At 39.9% G+C, this 20146-nt stretch overlaps 2 protein-coding genes across 6 annotated transcripts in view; both read left to right on the top strand.

The window, feature by feature from the left end:
- The first annotated feature begins 789 nt into the window (after positions 1-789).
- Positions 790-5372, top strand: hsf5 (heat shock transcription factor family member 5). Of its 4 annotated transcripts, none has more exons than XM_017460382.3 (6): positions 790-869; positions 1105-1615; positions 2421-2660; positions 3715-3806; positions 3987-4112; positions 4720-5371. In XM_017460382.3, the coding sequence occupies exons 2-6, from the start codon at positions 1129-1131 to the stop codon at positions 4777-4779; spliced, it is 1005 nt and encodes a 334-aa protein (XP_017315871.1). In that variant the 5' UTR covers positions 790-869; positions 1105-1128; the 3' UTR covers positions 4780-5371. The 4 variants fall into 4 exon arrangements, 3 of the variants coding, with proteins under 3 accessions (XP_017315871.1, XP_017315870.1, XP_053533130.1); XM_017460381.3 differs by having other exon boundaries at positions 2421-2705; XR_008393721.1 differs by lacking the exon at positions 3715-3806 and having other exon boundaries at positions 2421-2705; positions 4720-4804.
- A 4048-nt stretch (positions 5373-9420) lies between these two features.
- LOC108260261 (E3 ubiquitin-protein ligase RNF43) overlaps positions 9421-20146 on the top strand; it is a 113210-nt gene continuing 102484 nt past the window's right edge. For both annotated transcript variants that reach the window (XM_017460380.3, XM_017460379.3), the window contains exon 1: positions 9421-10880. In XM_017460380.3, coding sequence (XP_017315869.1) covers positions 10668-10880 — 213 coding nt within the window. In that variant the 5' untranslated portion in view covers positions 9421-10667. The remainder of the gene's footprint in view (positions 10881-20146) is intronic.

Genomic DNA, 20146 nt, shown 5'->3' with positions numbered 1-20146 from the left:
CCTTGAAGATCTTAAAAACTGAAAAATATCTTTATGGTCTATACATTTTCAAAAACTATATACAAGTTGGCCCTTTAATGTTCCAGTGTGTCTTCATGTCTTTTGTGGGTATGCTTCACAGTGTAATAGAATATATGTTCTACTGTTTCCCTGCTTTTTTAATACTTCTTAATTAAGAGCAGTGAGCGATTCAGTATTGTATGCAATTATCTGAAAGGCGCTGTTTCTTTTTAGTAACACTTATTTTTCCAGCCTTTTGTTGCCCCCTCCCAAATTATTTGAGACATGTTGCAACCATCAAATTCAAAATTACCGTATTTGTTTTCTTAAAATGGTACATTTACTCCGTTTAAACATGTGATGTGTTTTCTGTGTTCTATTGTGAATAACATATGGGTATATGGTGTTATGAGATTTGAAAATCATTGCATTCTGGTTTTATTGACATTTATTTACATTTTATACAGCGTCCCAACTTTTTTGGAATTGAGGTTGTATTAAGGGGATGGGGGGGTGTCAAAATGCAATATAATAATACAGAATAAAATAAAAACAAAAAGTTTGTTCAAATTATTTACAAATAAAGTGATTGCATAAGTATTCACCCTCGCTGCCGTAAAACCCCTTATTGGTTATTTAGGAAAGAAACATGGTTAAATGGTCACATGTTTTTTGCGACTGAATGACGTCATCGGCGCTTGTTACTCTGATTGGATAAATCCACGCGCGCTCACTGAATATTCATGACCTCGCGCGCCTCCACTTGTATACTATTAAATTTAAAACGGTGCGTAACGGTTCCCGAATAGTTTTAACAGTTCCGAGAATCGGTGAGAACAGAGAACGTCCAAAAGGAACCAAAATAACAGGTATATGTCAGATATATAATAAATGAACCCCGTTTGATAGTATAATTCTTATAGAAATGACTTTGGGTCTATTTTTGTTATTATTTTTCCAGTCAGGAGGCTAGCAAACTCTAACGGACAAATTTTCTAACTAGTTAGCACTAGAGAGCAACTGTGACAATCTAGTTCATTTGCAAATGTCTAGATAAATAAATTACAGTTCACTAACACTGAGCTCCTGTCTGTTTTCACCCAGCTGGTTACAAATTCGTTATCTGCTATGGAAATCGATAAAACAGGCTCCACCATAAAGATCAACTCCAACCACTTCCCCAGCAAATTATGGCATTTGGTGAACCATCCACAGATTTGTTCAATCTGCTGGGACGAAACTGGGGAAGGAATACTCATCGATCAGAGAACCTTCGAAGCTGAAGTGCTGTTTTCTTCTAAAAGCCAGATGAGACAGTACTTCAAAACAACAGACTTCACCAGTTTCGTTCGTCAGCTAAACCTTTACGGCTTTAGGAAAATGCGCCCAGACTTTGAGGTCTCAGAGAAGCAACTCGACAGCACTTCCATCTATGCTCAGACGCACCATTATCACAACCCAAACTTCAAACGTGCGAACCCGGAGCTTCTGGTCAACCTGAAGCGACTCACGGCTCTAAACAAGGCCAGGCTTGCCGATGGGATAGAGATGCCCAGACAGTCATTCAGGCCTTTCCATTATCCGTTGCTGAATTCACCTGATGCGATGAAAAATGGTTGGTAAAGTCTTCAACAAGAACGGGCAGTACAAAATATATTTATTCATTCATCTTCAGTAACCGCTTTATCCTGGTCAAGTTCACGGTGGATCTAGAGCCGATTCCTAGAAAACTGGGTGCCCTGTTTGGAACGGCGGTCCATTACACACACACATTCACACCTAGGGGCAATTTAGCATAACCAATCCACTTACCGGCATGTTTTTGGAGAAAGTAGGAGGAAACTGGAGAACCCAGAGGAAACTCATGAGGAAAACATGTACAGACATTCCACGCAGACAGTAACATGAGGGTTGAACCAGGGGACTTGAATCTACAGTATATGGAGGAAATACTATCCGGTACACCACTGTATTAGCCGAAGTACCTCTCGCACTCGGGAAACTGTCTATTTAGAAAAACTAATTTTTTTGCTGAGCGAGGAAATAGAAAGAATGATTAGAATTTATTTTTAAAAAATATGTGCTTCCTAATTTGAAAAAGGTAGGACATAATGCAACCTACCCTCAAGCATAGTCCACTGATTTCTGGGCCCCCTGTGCATGTGCAGACTCTTTGGACCTGCTTTCTCGCATTCTCTAGAAACTTTTTTTTTTTTTTTAGCCCAGGTCCTTTGAAAGACTGAATAGGCAAAACTACTATTTCACTATTCCCTTCATAGCCTTAGGGGGCTAAAAGGTCAGTCATCTGTAAGAATTTGTAGAGAAAAGAGACAAAGAAAAGTACAGCTTACAGAGTGCCAGCTATCTGAACTTTTATTACTCTTTATTTATTAATATCTGACTTGTCTGTATTTGTTTAGGTTTAGGTTCAGTCTTTGATGAACATCAGAGAACGCCTTACCACCATCGCGGAAATGACTTTCAGCGGGTGAAGGAGTGTGAGAGAACACCAAAACCCTCCCAAGAATTTGTAATGGGCATTGGCGATCCGGGATCTGTGTTCCACCACTTCCCGATGGACTCTCTGCCATGTGCACGTCCATCCAGCCCCATGCATATGCATTATGGCTCCCAAAGTGCAGTGCCTACTGCGATGTTAGGTGCCTTCATACCTCATCAATCATTGTACAGATTTTACTCACCAGGTGATGAATAGTATAATAGTTCAATTACTATAAGCCTGCTATACATTCCAATTGCATGCTACTATAGCAAATACAGTAGTGCAGTGCATTATTCTGACCTACACTTTGGTTGCATGCCCAGTCCACTGTTTCACAATTTCAGTGTTGGTGTTTCACCTGCACTAGTGTCATTGTATCTATCCAAATTGTGTCACAAATAAAGATTTTGAAGAAATATACAGTAAATTCCGATAATATCAGTCAATATAATTCTGTTATATATTACATACAAGTTGTGCTTGCCGGATTTAAATATCTATCTAGAAAATAATAATATCTATCTAGCAGCTAATACTTTTACTTGAATGTGTCCATCGTTATATCACCTCAAACTTTTTCAGTATAAAAAATGGTTTTGGTGTAACTACAGAGTGTAACATCAACAATATCACAGTCCATTTTCAGAACATGACTTTTCTTTATGTCTTTAGTTCTATAAACAGGCACCATATCCAGCAAGTCCCACAATGCCTTGCATAAACTGCTTTTTAACTAAATACGAGTGATTAGCGCTGCCTTGTGCTTGGCAGTGTGTTTGGCTTTTGTTTGAAAACACATTCACATATGGTTTTTCATATAGAATAGTTAAAGTGATATTAGTGGTGCTTAATGAGCATGATTTCTGTTGATACCGATAATTGAATAGAACCTTAATTCGGCCAATATATCGGTCAGGCTTTACACTGCATGTGATCTCTTTCGATGTCCATTTAGTCTTTATAACACAACTATTTTAAATCTTGATCTTTCAACATGCCATTTAGTACAGTAGGCAAGGGCTTAACAAAAGAGGGGCTCTAGGAGCTTTATTGTATTTTAATATTATTCCAGAATAACGCATTAGTGAGATGTTGTTAAAATGTTACCAAACATTGAGTCGTTTGATAACCATTATTGTTTTGTGTGTGTGTGTGTGTGTGTGTGTGTGTGTGTGTGTGTGTGTGTGTGTGTGTGTGTGTGTGTTTTTCAGTGTATCAGTGCTATAGCCCAGGCTTTTATGATTCAAATATTCCATATTCCCAACAGCCAGCTGCCTCCTACGCTCACTGTGGCTATTACCCTGTAAGAGCTGAGAAACTTTTTTAGTTTATGTACTGATCAGAAGAAATTGTCTTAGAGAAACTGACATAGGTTTGATGATACATGTCACAGTGTGATGGTAATGTTGGGAAGTCAAAAAAAAAAAAAGAAGAAGAAGAAAACCTTGATGCATATTGTAACAGAATTTTACTTATTGTCCAGGACTTCTCAGTCAGCTACTTCCAATGCACTGGTCAGAATCCAAACTTTCAAGCAGGTGACGCTCCAGATCTCAGGAAGAGTTACGTGAACCTGGACACTGTATTCAATGTGGCAGATGAAATGCAGGTCAGAATAGACAGAAAGTAGCAGATGAGATTAGATGGTCCACATCAAGAACATCCCAGAGTAGCTGTGCTAATAATGTACTCTGTATAATGTATGCTATATGTACTATAAAGTCCAAAAGTTTGAATCCATCACCAAGTTTATTCACTTGATCAGTGTGTGTTGCCATTCAGCTGGTAAACTGTTGTTAATCTATACTATTTATTAAGCGAGCTCTAAACTTAATCCTGTTCTTTACACCTGCTTTTACATGAACGGAGTATGACAGAACACAGCTGAAAAGTTGTCCATTTTTTTTAGTCTCTGGTTTCCTCTTTCAGCAAGCAATCAGACGCATATAGGCTATACTCTGCCTATTCATCTCGCAATAAAATATTTTAGTTATTTTTTAAAAATCTGGTCTAAGTAGGGCAAGTGGAGCTTGTTTGCTTTTGGAGGTGATCAAGAAGGCAACTTCTGTTGAACTATACAGCAACAGTTAAAGAGAAAAATGTGACCATGGCATTTGGATACCAGGGAACAAAAGAAAACAGAGCTGTCTGTGAGGTGTTGAGTTTATGTGGTGTACTTATAAGCATTGTGTGTGTTGTGTTTTCTCCTTATTCAGGCTTCTGCTGCTTCCTCCAATCTGCCCACCAATGAAAAGTCACCTGTGAAGACAGTTTGAGTAGCCACCTCATTTTTATTTGATGTGTAATGATTGAAAATGTATGGTTGAGTGAATGCCTTTATTCCATTTCCTGACAACAAGTCACTCTTGAGTAGATGATTATGAGTTTCTATATAAAAAAAAAAACCGGTTCGATTCCTTTCGTAATTATTCTAGATTATTACACAGGGTTTGAAATGCAGCTATAGCTAGCACAGCTTTTAATGATCAAAATGAACTTTAGTATTTCCTTTAGATGCCTGTGCATATTGAAGACATGAATGATAACTTATCAAACAGCTCTTTTATTTTATTGCATCGGGGGTTTTTTTCCCCTCAAGGATAATCTTTTATTTTAAATAACATGCCAAATTTGTATAAATTTACCATTTGTACATAAATCTTTTATTTAAGATAACTTGCAAAAAAATCTTTTTATGTATTTATAATACTGTTTAGATTTAAATATAATTTTAGTGGTAGTTTGATTCAGTGAATTGAACAAGTGATATTTTAATGCCAACTTGTCTTAGTAACAAATTCTAACTGTATTTTAAAGCATGCACTGCTGAAGCACTTGATGCATGAAATGTATTAAAGTGATTTTATCTTAGATCTTGTCGTTTCTATCCACTCACTTGGTGAGATATTGTAAATAAGCTGTGAGCAATGCTCTGATATCCAAAAATAAAACTGAAAAAAATCGGAATGCAGTACATTACTGAATATGCAGCGGTATACCTCAGAGTTATTTGTGGTGTGATAGTGGTGTAGAACATGTACAAAACAATACACAGTGCCACAGAGGTTTAAGTCACAGAGACTGGTCAGACCTTACAAAGTGCTTTGAACTGAGAACATTATGTAATGCCAAAGCAACTACAAGTTGTTTAGTAATCAAACATAGGAAAATAATTAACAGCTGGGTGGAGTGATGCAGCCTGGTGTGAAGCGGAGATACTGTTATCACAACACAGTTGATTATTTTCCAATATCAGCTCGTCCTGAGGTGTTTTATTCTTATTATCCCAAAACCATTTGCCAGCTACTACTATTTTTTATTATTAATGAACAAAATGTCTTAATTTTTAACCTTTTATAGCTACAATTAATGTAACTGTGAATGATAATGTTAATTTATTATTATAAGCTACCAAATGAAAATTCAGCACTTGGAATCAATTTCAGACCTTTTTATCTCCTTAAGTGTCATGGAATAACAAGGAAACAGGCCACACTTAGCCATCAAACTGCTTATAAGTAAATTGTCCAATTACTTTTATAAATATAAATATATAAATATCCCAGTCATGCTGAGCACAAGGCACTTACACCGGAAAAACTGGAATGATATACAAACAGTATAAGCTAGAACAGCCAATGAGGAGACACCTTCACAACATTTTCACGTTTTATTTTTCTCCAAACAAGAATAGTGGTTTAGATTGACATTTATTTACTTGGCAGACACTTTTGTACAAAGTGACCTAGAAATGGGTCGTAATACAATCCAAACACAGAGCTGTTAAAGAAGCCAGCAGTGATAAAAAAGTGCCAAGAGACAAAGGCTGTATTCATATCACAAGCTTTATTGCTCAGTTTCTCAATTTTTCTGTTGTGGTTCACATTTTATGTTTGTAAGGACTCTTTCACTTGCACAGTTTTTACTCTGCACTAAATGAACCAAACATGTTACATGTACATTGTATGTACCACATTTCACTCTGATTTGGACAAGGCAAAACTACTATTAGGAGTAAAAGCACCCTGAGTGTGAATAGACCTCTGTGCACTTGCATTTCAAAAACACATAACATTACATGCATGATCCACATATATTGTAATTCACAAACAATCTTCAATGGTTGAATAAGTTGAAGGTAAATGAATAAATAAATAAATAAATAAAATGCCAGAATCAGTTATATCTGTGCCCAGAGAAATGTGAGTGTGGGAGAGGGTCCAGATGAGAGGTAAATAATGTACAGTACGTGCAATAAAGTGTGATATAAAAAAGAAAACAAATCGAAAGTGTCTCTAATCTGATTTGAAAAGTCGCAATTAAGCAAAAAAACAAAACAAAAAAAAAACGAAGAAGTAGATTTATACAACTTTATTCAAATCTGTAACGTGAGCACATTAATTCTTGGTAATGAACATACCATTAAACTATATTTCTGAAATATTTACTAAGCATGAAATGAAATTTGGACTGATGCGATCATTTTGAATTAGAACACACAAATACAGAAGACGGAAACATTTGTTATGCTCTTATTTGAGTAGGCACAATATTTGAGTATTTGGAGGTGGTAGGGATTCCCCCTTTCCCTTACGTTCTTCCCTCTACACCAATCACATCCAAAGGTAACAATTCATCATGTAAGGAATAAAACATAATGGGGCATATTGTTCTTGGAAAATAATCAATGGCAGGATAGTGTGAGATGTTCCCTGATACGAAGTGGCTACTGAAGTTGATTATTTTCCAACAACAGCACATTGAAAAGTGTTTTGTTCCTCTTATACCGCAACAATCTTACATTATTTATAATGATATCTTAATAATGTTTATTACATCTATTAATAAATAACATGTCATACTTTTTAAAATCCATTTATAGTTACATTTAATGTTCTGGAACATCCATGAGACAAGCTAGTTCCTGTTTAGTTTCTGACTTATGTCATGATCTCAGTATAGTTTATTTTTTCTGCCATGAAGTTAATCGACAAAAAAGAATGCAACTCGTCATGTTACGAAGAAAGCACAAACGCTCTGTTCTGAAAAGTTAAACTAACCACTTAACCTCTGACTGTTACAAAGTGCTGACACTGGAGACTCCTTCCAAATATGCCTAATCAACCTTTCCTTACAGAAATCACCACCACATCAACAATTACCCACATTTTTTATCTGTTTATGTGACGCATCGGCCATGCAGGTCCCTGTGTAAGTCGTTATTATAGAAACTGCTGTAAAGAAAATTAACCAACACCTTCTGACCAATCAGATTTAAGAATTTACTGGTGTGGAATAAATTCTTTTAAATACTTAGAGTTAATTCATGTGTTCAGGAGTATTGCTTGTGGGTTGGGGGGGGGGGGGGGGGGGGGGTAGTGATAATTCTAGGGGACATACAGTTGGAGGTGGTCCTTCAAAAAGTCTCATAGGATGTGAATTTACAAAATGTAATATGATGTAATGTTCCAGTGCAGTGGTTAAAGTGCGCCTATTATGGTTTTTCAAATATTACCTTTCATGGAGTGTTTTATAGAACTGTTTGTGCATGTGAAAAGTCTGCAAAGCAGAGTTATTGACTCCCAAAAGAAGGAATCGATTCTGAAGAGCTGAAACGAGTCGTTAGTAATTCCAGACTTACTTCCTGTATTAACCTACTTAGGTTTGTAACAAGGGAGCACGGTGGCTTAGTGGTTCGCCTCACACCTCCAGGGTCGGGGGTTCGAGTCCTGCCGGGGCCATGTGTGTGCGGAGTTTGCATGTTCTCCCCGTGCTGAGGGGGTTTCCTCCGGGTACTCCAGTTTCCTCGTCCAAAGACATGCATGGTAGGCTGATTGGTGTGTCTAAAGTGTCCGTAGTGTATGAATGGGTGTGTGAAGGTGTATATGTGTTTATGTGCATTGCAATGGACTGGCACCATGTCCAAGGTGTACCCTTGTGCCTGACGCTCCCTGGGATAGGCTCCAGGTTCCCTGTGACCCTGGAAAGGAGTAAGCGGTAGAAGATGGATAGATGGATGGGTTTGTAACAAAAAGCCCCACCCCACGTTTCAAAACCATAATAGGTGCACTTTAAAGGTATGTTCACACGTACATCAATTTTATCACTGCTGTACTATGTCGCCAGTAGGCGTTCCTAATACTGTTTGCCATAGTAACATTTGTCAGTGGGTGACGCAACTCGCATTCCACCTCTGACAGCAAACCAGTTTCCTTACTGCTAAAATGAAACATTCTGGAGGGAGTGTTTGTATACCAAATTCACCAGTGTATATATGCATCAAATCCAAAAGATGAAGAAGAAGCAAGTTGTGCTCTTTGCCATTGCAGCTATCTATCTGCAGCGAAAGCGCCAGACTGTCTGGGTCCCCCAAACAATTCGCAGACAGCATGGCAGATCACTGATCACGTGCGCTCTACTGTCCTCACTCCTATCGGAAGTCGCCGCAACATTTCACTCCAAATTTGCAAAAAGTTGCCAGAAGCCGTCAGTTCTCGTTAAAAATTGAACGGCCTCCGGTCGCTTTGTCGCTGCGAGTCGCTGGATGTCTGAACGTACCTTAAGACGCTGGACCTCTGATCAGAATGCCATGCGTTCAAATCCCAGTACGTCCTATAGCTCTATAGCTGTCACTGTTGGGCCCTTGAGCAAGGCCCTTAACCATCAACTGCTCAGCTGTAGAAATGGGCGTCTGCCAAATGCTATAAATGTAAATATGTGTGATATGATCAAATGTAATGTGAACCAGGACATGTTTATATTTATACATTTGATATTATTACAGGGATTGTTTGTCAGAAGTATCTCAGTGTGTCCACTAAACGGCGCCGCGCGTCGTCAAAGTGATGTTTAATATGGCTTCTGCTCCACCCTCTGTCACACACACACACACACACACACACACTCTCTCTCTCTCTCACACACACACACACACACACCACGCAGACACAGTCAGTGAGCAACAGGTAGACCTGCTCCCTGAGATCCCCAGGGAGGGAGACTCGGGCTCGCTTCTACACACACTTTTTGAACTTCTTTTCACACACCCCGCAGCCCTGTCCTCACGCCTCACACACACTTCACCACTGAACAACTCTCCGACCGCGTGTTTACGGAGACTTTCCTCTGCGACACACGGCTTGTAGAAGGATCTCAGGCTTGTGCGCAGAACTTCCAACTGCTGGATTGTTTTTGTTTGTTTGTTTGTTTGTTTGTTTTGGGCCGGGGGTGGAAACTGTGAGCAGGTTTAATATGACGGCTGGAGGAACGTGTGGAGACCGACTGCCCGGTTCGACGTGTAGGAATCGCACCTGATTGCGGACAGCGATTCATTCACTATTTTTTATTTTATTTTATTTTTTTTTTTACACCACAACCAGGACTAAACAAACCTTCGCTTGATCAAGGCGGAACAATCTGATACACAGTAACCGAATATTCCATTTCAGCAGTACGGAACCGCCGGTGTAACGGAGCGCGTGAAGCCCGAAGGGAAGTCACGCGTTCAGGTTCACGTTCTGCGTCCGTTTGCATGACGCAGCTTTGGAGAGTTGTCGGCTTCGGATAACCGAGTTATGATCAGGCCACCTGTTGAATTCGAAGTGAATGCATAACCGCCGAAATGTAACACCATCTAATGGAGATCTATGAGTGCACGATTAGGACGGAGAGATCCAAAGCTTTCTGGCTGCCTGAAATCTGGTGCCTGCTTTCACTGGACTGAGTAAAGCGTACTGGGAATTCTGATGACTGGAGAAGTTCGATGCACACGTTACGAGTCCTGCTTCCAGTCAGTGCTTTCACTGACACAGGATATCCAGCACTAGTTAATGGCCATTTAATTAGCACTCATGTTCCAGCAGAAAGTGATGTCACATTTGATGCATATTATTTGTTCACTTTAACAATGATTACTGCTTTTCCAGAGCTCTTGCGAGAGCTGTCATTACTTAAGGATTTGCCTTTTCCATGCACATGTCTCGGGTCCGAAGCAGACTTCTTCTCGTGCTAATTGAAATCCTTCAGAAGTTCAAGGAAATAGAGTTGCATCTCAAGTCCGGCCGTGTTGAGGCACCCAGACGGACCCTGGTGATTTTCTCAGTGTGCCAGTGGTTCTGAAACAGTGCGTTATGCGTGCCCGGGCCCCGAAGCTGCAGCTGGGTCAATGAGGCTCGCCGCACAGCGCCTGGCCGGGCTCTGGCCGTGGCTGATCACGGCTGCCCTGCAGGTGGCGCTGGGCCATGCGGGCCTGGAGGTGTCAGCGACCCGCGCCCTCATCAAGGTCACGCTGCTCAACCCCAAAGCCCCAGGGCCCATCACCCTGGAAGGGGTGTTTGCTGGAAGCAGCAGCGGATTCGCTGAGGGGAAACTCATGCAGGTAGGTGCAGAAGAGATGAAGATGTCAGAATTTTTTTTCTGTGTTTCACACATTGCTGCAAATGTAATTCATGCAGCATATTTCTTCTGGAATTCTGAACTTTCCCTCAACCTCGGTGCTTATGATGTATAAAAAAAATGACCTCATGTTTATGTTGTAGCTCTCATAGTGAGAAATACTGTAAGATCAGTCAATCACAGGCATCAGCCTGCCTGATATGTTGTGCTGCAACACCAATCAGAGTGATCTTGTTTGGACAAGATCGCTGTCTAAGCCACATTCGGTGCTCCATGTGTTGGCAGAAACCTCACAAGCAGGTGAACGAGGTGCCATATCCTAAACCACAAGCATCCCCCACACGCCTTTCAATCTTGGGCCAGCTCTTTTAATTATCACTGTCAATTTCCTCATTAACTATGAGCATGACAGAGGTGTTGACTCTATCACTCCAAAGAGCCGATGACACATGTATCTTTTTCTTTTTTATCTCATAAGAGATCTTCCGGCTGGCTTGTTGACAAGAGCTCTGGTGTGAAGGCTGAGTGTGTCTTTATGTATGTGTGCCAGCTGCTCCATCCAGGTTTTGGTGGAGGTGAGAGATCTGTAGGCTTTTAAATACTTGGGCCTGTGCTCTTAGGCTATGCTTTCTAATTACTTCTCAGTCTATAAAAGAATGTCTGGGTGATGAAAATGGGAATTTCGAAATAACAAATCCTTTCTCTCATCTTTTAGGAAATTGCATTCAATCTGCGAATCGAGTGAATAACGTTTTTCCCCCTTAGTTTTTACTGTGAAGTAGCAAGCTGCTGGGGTTTTTTTTCCCCGCTTACTAGGCACAGCACAACTAACCAGATACCGGGGTCGTAATTGACAAGGAATCTGTACCTGTGATAAACCTGCTGCTATTTATTGAGAGAGAGAGAGAGAGAGAGAGAGAAACGTTGGCTTGTGTACAAATAGGAATGTGTGTAAGGATAACCCACTCATAAGTAAGATACTCTCTGATTGCACAAAGAGTGTGTTGTACTGTGTGAGATTCTCTTTGTTGCTGCGCCGGCCTGTCGCAACAGGTCCGTGTTGCAGGGGCGCTCCGGCTTTATGTTGCTTTCCTCGAGGGGATGGAGGCAGGGAGAAGAAAGGAATACATCATCCCTACTCTTCCGCACGGGACTCCATAGCCCCGCAACTTTCCTGCAACGAATGTGATACATTTATCATGGTGTGGTGTTATTTCGTCTTCAAATCTAGCAAGGTGTAAACAAACGTACTTGCGTAGCTGACTTATTTCAACTCATATATCACATATTATCATATCTGATAATATCAAGAAGGAAAGGCCAAGAAAGACAAATCACTTTCTCCAAGCATCAAGGTCTTTGTCTCTGTCTCTCTCTCAATCTCTATCTCTCTCTCTCTCTCTCTCTCTCTCTCTCTCTCTCTCTCTCTCTCTTTCTCTCTAGCTCTCTCGTGCTCTGTTTTTATCTCTGTTTTTCTTGCTCGCTCGTTCAAAGTTTTTTAGGTGTGTCTGCTGCCTTACTGTCCTCGGGCTACTCTGAATTCTACATGCTCATCCGTAGCAGAAGATGACAGCCAGTTTTCATAACCACCAGTAATTATACATCTAAGTCCGGCTTTGATCTCCTTAAGCGCGATTCCATCACAATCACCCTTAAGATGTTATTCTAGGCCTTAGTTCGTCTCTTAGGGACACAGATTCCTCTCCGTTTATCCAGTGGATAATAGTGTGAATGAGGGAGGGGGGGGAGATTGGACACAATGATAATGGATGCGTTTCATTTAGTTGGGGGTGGTGCAGCTTAGGACAGCTTCTGGTCTTGAATGGAATTAGATCATATATGTATTGTGTACTTTGCTTTGTGAAAGCAGGATATTAATAGTCGGGAGTTGTTTTTTTTTATTGTTGTGAAGATTGAAAAACATGCTCGGGTTACAAGTACGACACGAAGCGAGTGTCGGCGTATTCCTCCAGGACGTCTCTCCATTTCGTTCATTTTAAAGTTTGGCTTTCCACACGTACATTTAGGCTAGCCTTGCATTACTATCAGTGCTGGACTTGCTGATCGTCCTAAAGTCTAGTGGTTCTCAAAATGGGGGTCAGGGACCGTCATAGGTGCATGAAGCATAGCCGGTGGGTCCATGATTTTTTTCTTTTTAAAAAAACATTTTGTAACAGTGTTGGAAATCACAAGCCACTGTTTATCAACCTGTTTTAATACGCATTTTCAACTTGTGTGAAATGATCAGCAAGTCACAAATATGCCTAGATAGTGCAATAAAAATAGTACACTTCGCTGAGAATGAAAAGAAGATGCTGATTAAAGCTAACAATAACATAGCAAGACACTGTATGGCGTCGTGCGTCTGTCTGGTCCTCTTTTAATTATGCCGTCCTGTTGGGCACTTTTCAGAACAGGGTGTACAACGATTTGCAAATTGTCGCGCCAACTTTTCAGAAATTTGCTGAGCATTTGGCTCAAAATATGAAAAAAAAAACACCTTAGTGCTCTCGGACTAGGCTTAATTGCAATCCGTGTCAAATTTAACCCCCCAGCTATAACAATGTAATTTTATAGCAATTATTTTGTCCTCATAACTTGTAGAAACAAGAAGAATTTAGTAGAAAGTGTGGATTCTCACAAGAAATGAAGAGATCTTTTTTTAATCTGTTTTAAGAAAAGGAAGAGAGAGAGAGAGAGAGAGAGAGAGAGAGAGAGAGAGAACAATAGAAACAGGGAAGATCAGGTGGGTGGGATTATTTAAACAGTTACAATGTGAGATTTTGAGACTGTTGTGGAATTTGTTCAATAGTTAAAGGAACAGTTTTATATCTCTGAATCATTTTATATCGCAATAACTACATTTCAGTGAATTCTTTGATGATCCATCGTTTTACGAGATTTGGCTACTGAGAGCATCACGAGAGAAAAACTACAAAGAAACTACAACAACAACAACAAGCAGTGGTTAAAACCTAGAAGTTCAGCCATCCGTGTTATGGATGTACTGGCAATGTGAGCCTAAGTAGTGTAGAGTCAACAATAACTTCTTTATGCCATAACTCATGCTCCAGTCATTCCTTCCATGCACTACGTTAAGGTCATTTTCGAGATATCAGCCGCTCTGCCAAGTGCTTTGCTGAGGGATTATGGCTCTTGCCGTGCCCCCTCTCCTCGTCCAATATCAGTATCTTGGGCTCTTTGGTCCTGCGCCCATACCTTTGAAAAGGCCAGATGCCTTGGCAGGCTCCACATCCGTCCCACTATAGTGAAGCAGGGCCATCGCAGTGCATTCTGGGATGCTTTGAACTTGAGGGGAAAGGCAGCTGTTGCTTAAGCATGGGCAGTGGAGGGGGGGATGATAAGAGGGCAAATTTGAGGTTTTGCCCACCGCACCTTTTGAAGTTAATCCCACTCTTGGCCCAATTAAAAGAAGCCAAGTCGTTCAAAAAAGGCTCACTTTCTCATCTGAGTTTGCTTTTTACTATTGGAGATCTTTCTTTTTTTTGTACAAGAAAGAGGTCACCCAGTCTTTTGTAATGGGGATAATTAGGTCTGCTCATGTGGACTAATCTAGGACCAGTTTTTCTTCAGCAATAGTGATGGTTAGCTTTGTTAAAAGCGGGAGAACTATTCTCAGATACTTTAATTTGCAGTGTAAATCTTGGCGACTTAGCCAACTCTTTCAACACTGTGGCTGCCTAAAGTTTAGTTTTATTGTCTGATTATAGTTTACATTTCTATCGCTCTCTCTCTCTCTCTCTCTCTCTCTCTCTCTCTCTCTCTTGCTCTCTCGCTCTCTCTCTCTCTCTCTGGAGGACATACCACTGTCTCTCCACTCGGGGGAGGTTGAGATATTGGATGCGTCAGGGCGAGGGCGAGATGAAAGCATCTCAAGTTAAAAACCGTGAGTCTGGATGATTAAAAAGGAGAGCAGTGTTTACTCGACACTTCCGATAGTGCTCCCCTCCCTTGATTCAGATGAGCTTCCTGTCTGTATTTCCCCCCTTGGAAACTGATAACAGGCATAACAGCCTCTCTGCCCCTCCCTGTCGCTCAGGGCCTGCTGAGGTTTTATGTTGAATGCTTTTCTGTTTTTATCAAACACACCAGCATAAGCAATAATCTTAAATGAAAAAGTCTCAACACCTTGGAAGTCTCACATCCGGTGCTTGGGCCCTTCATAGTGATGCGTTTGGATCTTTGTACAACTGAAGCATGGACTGTCCCAAGAGTTAGCAGGTAATTATTTACCCTCCCCAACTTACCCTCCTAATCCAATATGAAATATTTCAAAACATGTCCCAGACTGCAGGATATCAAACAGTAGCTCTTGGAAATCACTCATTGGTAGTCCAAGAGAGCTGTTTATCGAGCTTCCGACCAGTCAAATACCTTAAACGGACAAGCCACATACTGCAGATTCCCGTATCTGTCCTGCTTCCGTCCTGTGTGTTCGTCTTGGGGTTTTGAGTATGGTTACACACGTCGAGGGACCCTCTGCATCATGGGAATGAGCATGCAAAAGCTATCTGAATTTGAGTGATGGAAACAGGGTCGTGTGTTGCGGTTTGGACAGGGGAAACATGGCAAAGCTTTTAAGGTAGCCTCTTGTCTCTTGTTTAGTCATTAGAGAGACGGAGAAATGCCTAGTGTGTCGGTGGAGATGTTACGCAACATGTTCTGCTGCAGGTTTTAGGAAAACGGCCTCCAAGAAGGCTTCCATCATCCATCAACTCAGGGACATAGACAACAAACATGCTCACAACATGATTCTGTACACTGAATAGCAGCTATACAAAATACTGGACCTATGTCCAGACTCATAAATAGCAAGCCAAGGATCTCTCTCTCCAGCTCTCTCTCTGTCTCTCTGTCTCTCCCTCTCTCTCTCTCTCTCTCTCTCTCACACACACACACACACATTTGTTGATGTCAGGTTCCTTCCTGTCAGACCTGTAGTCCCTAGTGAAGACTGCTAGTACTTTGGTATGGGAAAAGCATTATTGCGTGCCTTCTCCTTGAACCAGACTTGTTTGTGTTTGCTTGATTGTGTGTGTAGTAGAGCTGGAAAATATGAAAAGATAGTAATATTATGATAATTTCTGAGATATTGCAGGTATAGTGATACGTTTTTCTAACATTTTTTTAACAATAACTTTCATTGGTGTCTGATTTGATGCGAAAATTTTGTACTGAACCTTTAAAGTCTTTAATTTAAAATTTGGAGTTGTTATAATTCTTTCTCCTTTTCAGAGTAAAGTCATTAATTTGGGTCGATATTAAATAAAAGTATCGAAAAGTTTTTCATCAAAAAAAAATAATGATGCAACACTACTGTTCTGCTGGCAGTTTGTTAGTAAATGTACAGTTCATACCATGATCAGGGGTGTTATAGTTTAAAATATTAAAATACACAAGCTGGTGTCGAAATGTAAAAATACGCACAAGCCGGTGGTAAAAATAATTTTTATGGAATTTTGCGCAGAAGTCTCTTTGCACATATCAAATTGTTTTTGTTTTCTTATGTTTGAGAACAAGGTTTTAATAAAAAATGATTTTGCTGTCAATATTTATCACTTTCTTTTGGTTAGTGAATGATGTTTTGGTTAGTTTTGTTCAATAATGCCATGTTCTTCTGTGCATTTAATAGCACAGAAAGTTAAAGGTAAAGTTAGGATACATACTAGGAGGGGCAGCAGAGGTAACAATATAACTAGATGATCAAACCATGCAGGATATCGCAGAGTTTTTTTGTGATGCTCGATTTTGCTGCGGCTTTTTCAAAATGTGTGAGGTTTTTGTGCTTTTTTGCAGAAAACGACTTGAATTTAGGGGGCACAGTGACTCAGTGGTTAGCATATTTGCTGTGCACTTCTGGGGTTGGGGTTTCGAATCCTGCCTTTGCCCTGTGTGCCCAGAGTTTGCATGTTCACCCCTTGTTTCAGGGTTTTCCTCCTGGTACTCCGGTATCCTCCCCCGATCAAAGACATGCGTTGTGTAAGCAGATTGGCATTTCCAAATTGTCCGTGGTGTGTGAATGTGTGTACGATTGTGCCCTGTGGTGGGTTGGCACCCTGTCCAGGGTGTCCCCTACCTTGTACCTCGAGTTCCCTGGGATGGGCTCCAGTCTCCCCGGCAACCCTGTGTAGGATAAGCATTACAGAAAATGGATGGATGTTACTACTTGAACTCGTGAAATGGCAATTGCAAGAAATTGTGTTGCACGGCCGTTCACAGTGATGTTTGTTGGTAAATGAGAACTTTTAGCTCGTTCATGTTCGACAGACGTGATTCGAAGAGGGCTTTGACTGAATGTATGTTGTGATGACATCACATGATCTGCGCAAAATCTGCTGTACTCCGAAGTTTGCTTGATTTTGCGTTCATTTCTGCGATCGCGAAATCACGAAATGACTGGATGGTAACAGACAGAAATGCATTTTAATCAGTATTTTCAAAACTCAACTGTGATGTAACCATCCAATCATACACCGTAACTAACCGTGACACAGTAACAACCCTAATCATGATAGTTATTATGTGTCAGTGTGATATGATACTATATTTCTGTCATATCTCCCACTCCTAATGCATCATTTAGTCTGTTTGATTAGAGCAAATATTTCCACTCAAAACACCCTCCAACATTTTCCCCCTGATTTCCACCCCTTGTTCATTTCTGCCAGACCGTTTTTTTCAAAAACGGCTACACTGCACATTATAGCGCGACGTATTTTGATTTCAATATGCCTTCCAATTTATTAAAAACCCTTTCCTGAACCCTTTGGTTTAGGATGGTATGCCTTGGTTAAAGATTGGCCTTCATTATTTTGACCAAAATGACTATGTTTGTCGGATCATGCGAATGACGTGCTTGATCAAAACAGCCACAGAAGCTCATTTGGGATGTCTAAGATGGTTTCAGTACGCTATAAATCTCATGACCTTTATAATCGATCAGCTCTGATGTTGTTAAAGGTTTCACATTGCAGCTTTATGTAATATCAAACAGCACAGGCTAGTACTGAAATAATAGTTAACGTACAATATATTGTGCAGCACAGAGAGGCAGATCCACACCTGTTCCCATAGGGATGATGGGAAGCAGGCCATCTGTTACCTGCCTATTAGCGTCACCGTGCCCAGGTGGAGCAAGCACAGACCTCAATACAAAACAGTCACTAAATGCTAACTTGGCTTCCCACAACAAGTACTGACTAGTCATTAGCATGGGCTTGGCACTGAATCTAAGAATAATCAGAGCTCACCAGTGGGTCAGTGGTCCTTTCATTTAGATAATGATTCCCATTAGCGTAATTTTATCCAGTAAACAGTCCAGACACAAAACCACCAACAGAATCGGTGCAAATGTTTTGTTTTATTATTTTGTAAGCCAGTTAACAGAATAGATTAGTGTTTATGCCTAAATATCATACTAGCAACATGCCGTGTTCATGGCTTATAGGAACTAGCATATGTTTGGCTTTGGTGTGGAATTTAAAAGATCTCTAATATTGTCCAAAAGGAGTTGTTTGGATAGTGCTTCATTTATTTTAAACATAATGGTAGGCTATGGTTACTGAAAAACACACGAAAGTCTGACGTTTGAATGAAATTCTTCCACAAAATGAACCAACTCTGCTGAAAAAAACCCCCAATAGAAACCCTCATAGAATTTGTTATGGTTTTAATGCAAACTGTAATGGTCCATGTGGGTCTCTACTGGTAATTTGTTGCCTTCTATTGGTGACATGTTTTATCTAGTGGATATTATTAAAGACCTATGATGTAATGGAAACCATTTAGTAATGGTTTTAATGGTTAACAGCTGATGGTTTGTAATGGCATTTGTAGTGGAAACCATTAGAATTTCTGTGAATTTCTCTGAATGATCTGTTTATATTTAGCATAGCATACATAAAAGAAACTCAAAAGACTAAAGACTTGTTTTGACTTTTTGCTTATTATTGCTGCCATGTTGAAACTTTGGAGCACTTGAGAAATACAAAAGGACTGTGACGGATTTTAGAAAGCTGTTCAAATGGACTTTTCTGACTTCTGAAAGTCTGAAACATTGCATTGCAGCACAAGAATGGGTAGCTAATCTTTGCTAACATTAGCTAAATTGAGCTGCAGTACTCTGTAACATGATCAAGAAATAAAATAAAACAACTTAGCCAAAAACGCCAAGCCACTCAGCAGTAATGTTGACCATTGCATTTGGAAAGTCACATTATGAAAGAAAACAGTTTCCTACAATATAATTGTAGCTAATCAAAAATTAGCAAGCTATTAAACACCAAGAAAGGTAGCTTAGCTAATGGACTAGGATACTGTTTAATTGATATTAGGAATAAAATACTCCAAGCCATGCTGGAAAATAATCAGTGACAGCGTGGTGTGGTACAATTACCACCCTAAAGTGGAGTCATGTCTCAGCATGTTTGCCAATGGTTTCTTCTTCGTCTTTTTTTCATTAATTAAAGAATAGTACATGACACTTTTCATCAATATATAGTTACGTTTAATGAAACAGCCGCAAAACAACTTTTCCTATTAGCACTTACAATATAGCAGATACAACCTGTCATTCCATCACCAACCTCTCTTTTTAATAAGCTAATAAGACAAAAAAAAAATGCAGAAAGACTTTTTACTGTTTCTGTGCTGATACTGGAGACTCCTTCCATAAATGTCTTGCATAAACGTCTTCATACAGAAAACTTTACCATATCAATGATTGTACATTTTTATTTAACAGCACATCTTTAAGAATTGTTTATTAGTAATCCATTGTATTATTATTAGTCCACTATATAAATCCCTGTGAATTATCTGTTACTATAGATAAGTAAATTAATGTAAACATGTGATCTGAATTACAGCCGGCACTTCTGTCAGAGCTGCTGTTTTATATATACTACGTAATATCTCTTCTGAACTAACTGACATTATGTAGATAGATCGTCACACCCTAGTCTCAATATGGTTATTTTCAGCACCACATAATATACCAAAACCAAACATCATACTCCTCCCTTAATAAATACCACACATGTAAATGCTAGTTAGTTGTGAAGGCCTATTAGCATGTGATTAATGGTTTTGCTTTTTTTTTGTTGACGTACCAAGCCCATTATTCAAAGAAATTTCTCATACTTGAGTGTTTACAGGATTCTGAATGCTTGCACTGTTGGGTGTTCAATATGAATAATCGCAGTTAACTCCACTTAAAAGCTGTCTGGC

The sequence above is a fragment of the Ictalurus punctatus genome, chromosome 28, assembly GCF_001660625.3.
Source record: "Ictalurus punctatus breed USDA103 chromosome 28, Coco_2.0, whole genome shotgun sequence".
Classification (NCBI taxonomy): domain Eukaryota; kingdom Metazoa; phylum Chordata; class Actinopteri; order Siluriformes; family Ictaluridae; genus Ictalurus; species Ictalurus punctatus.
The sequence above is the reverse complement of the archived record's forward strand: the minus strand, read 5'-3'. Positions and strand labels throughout refer to the sequence as shown.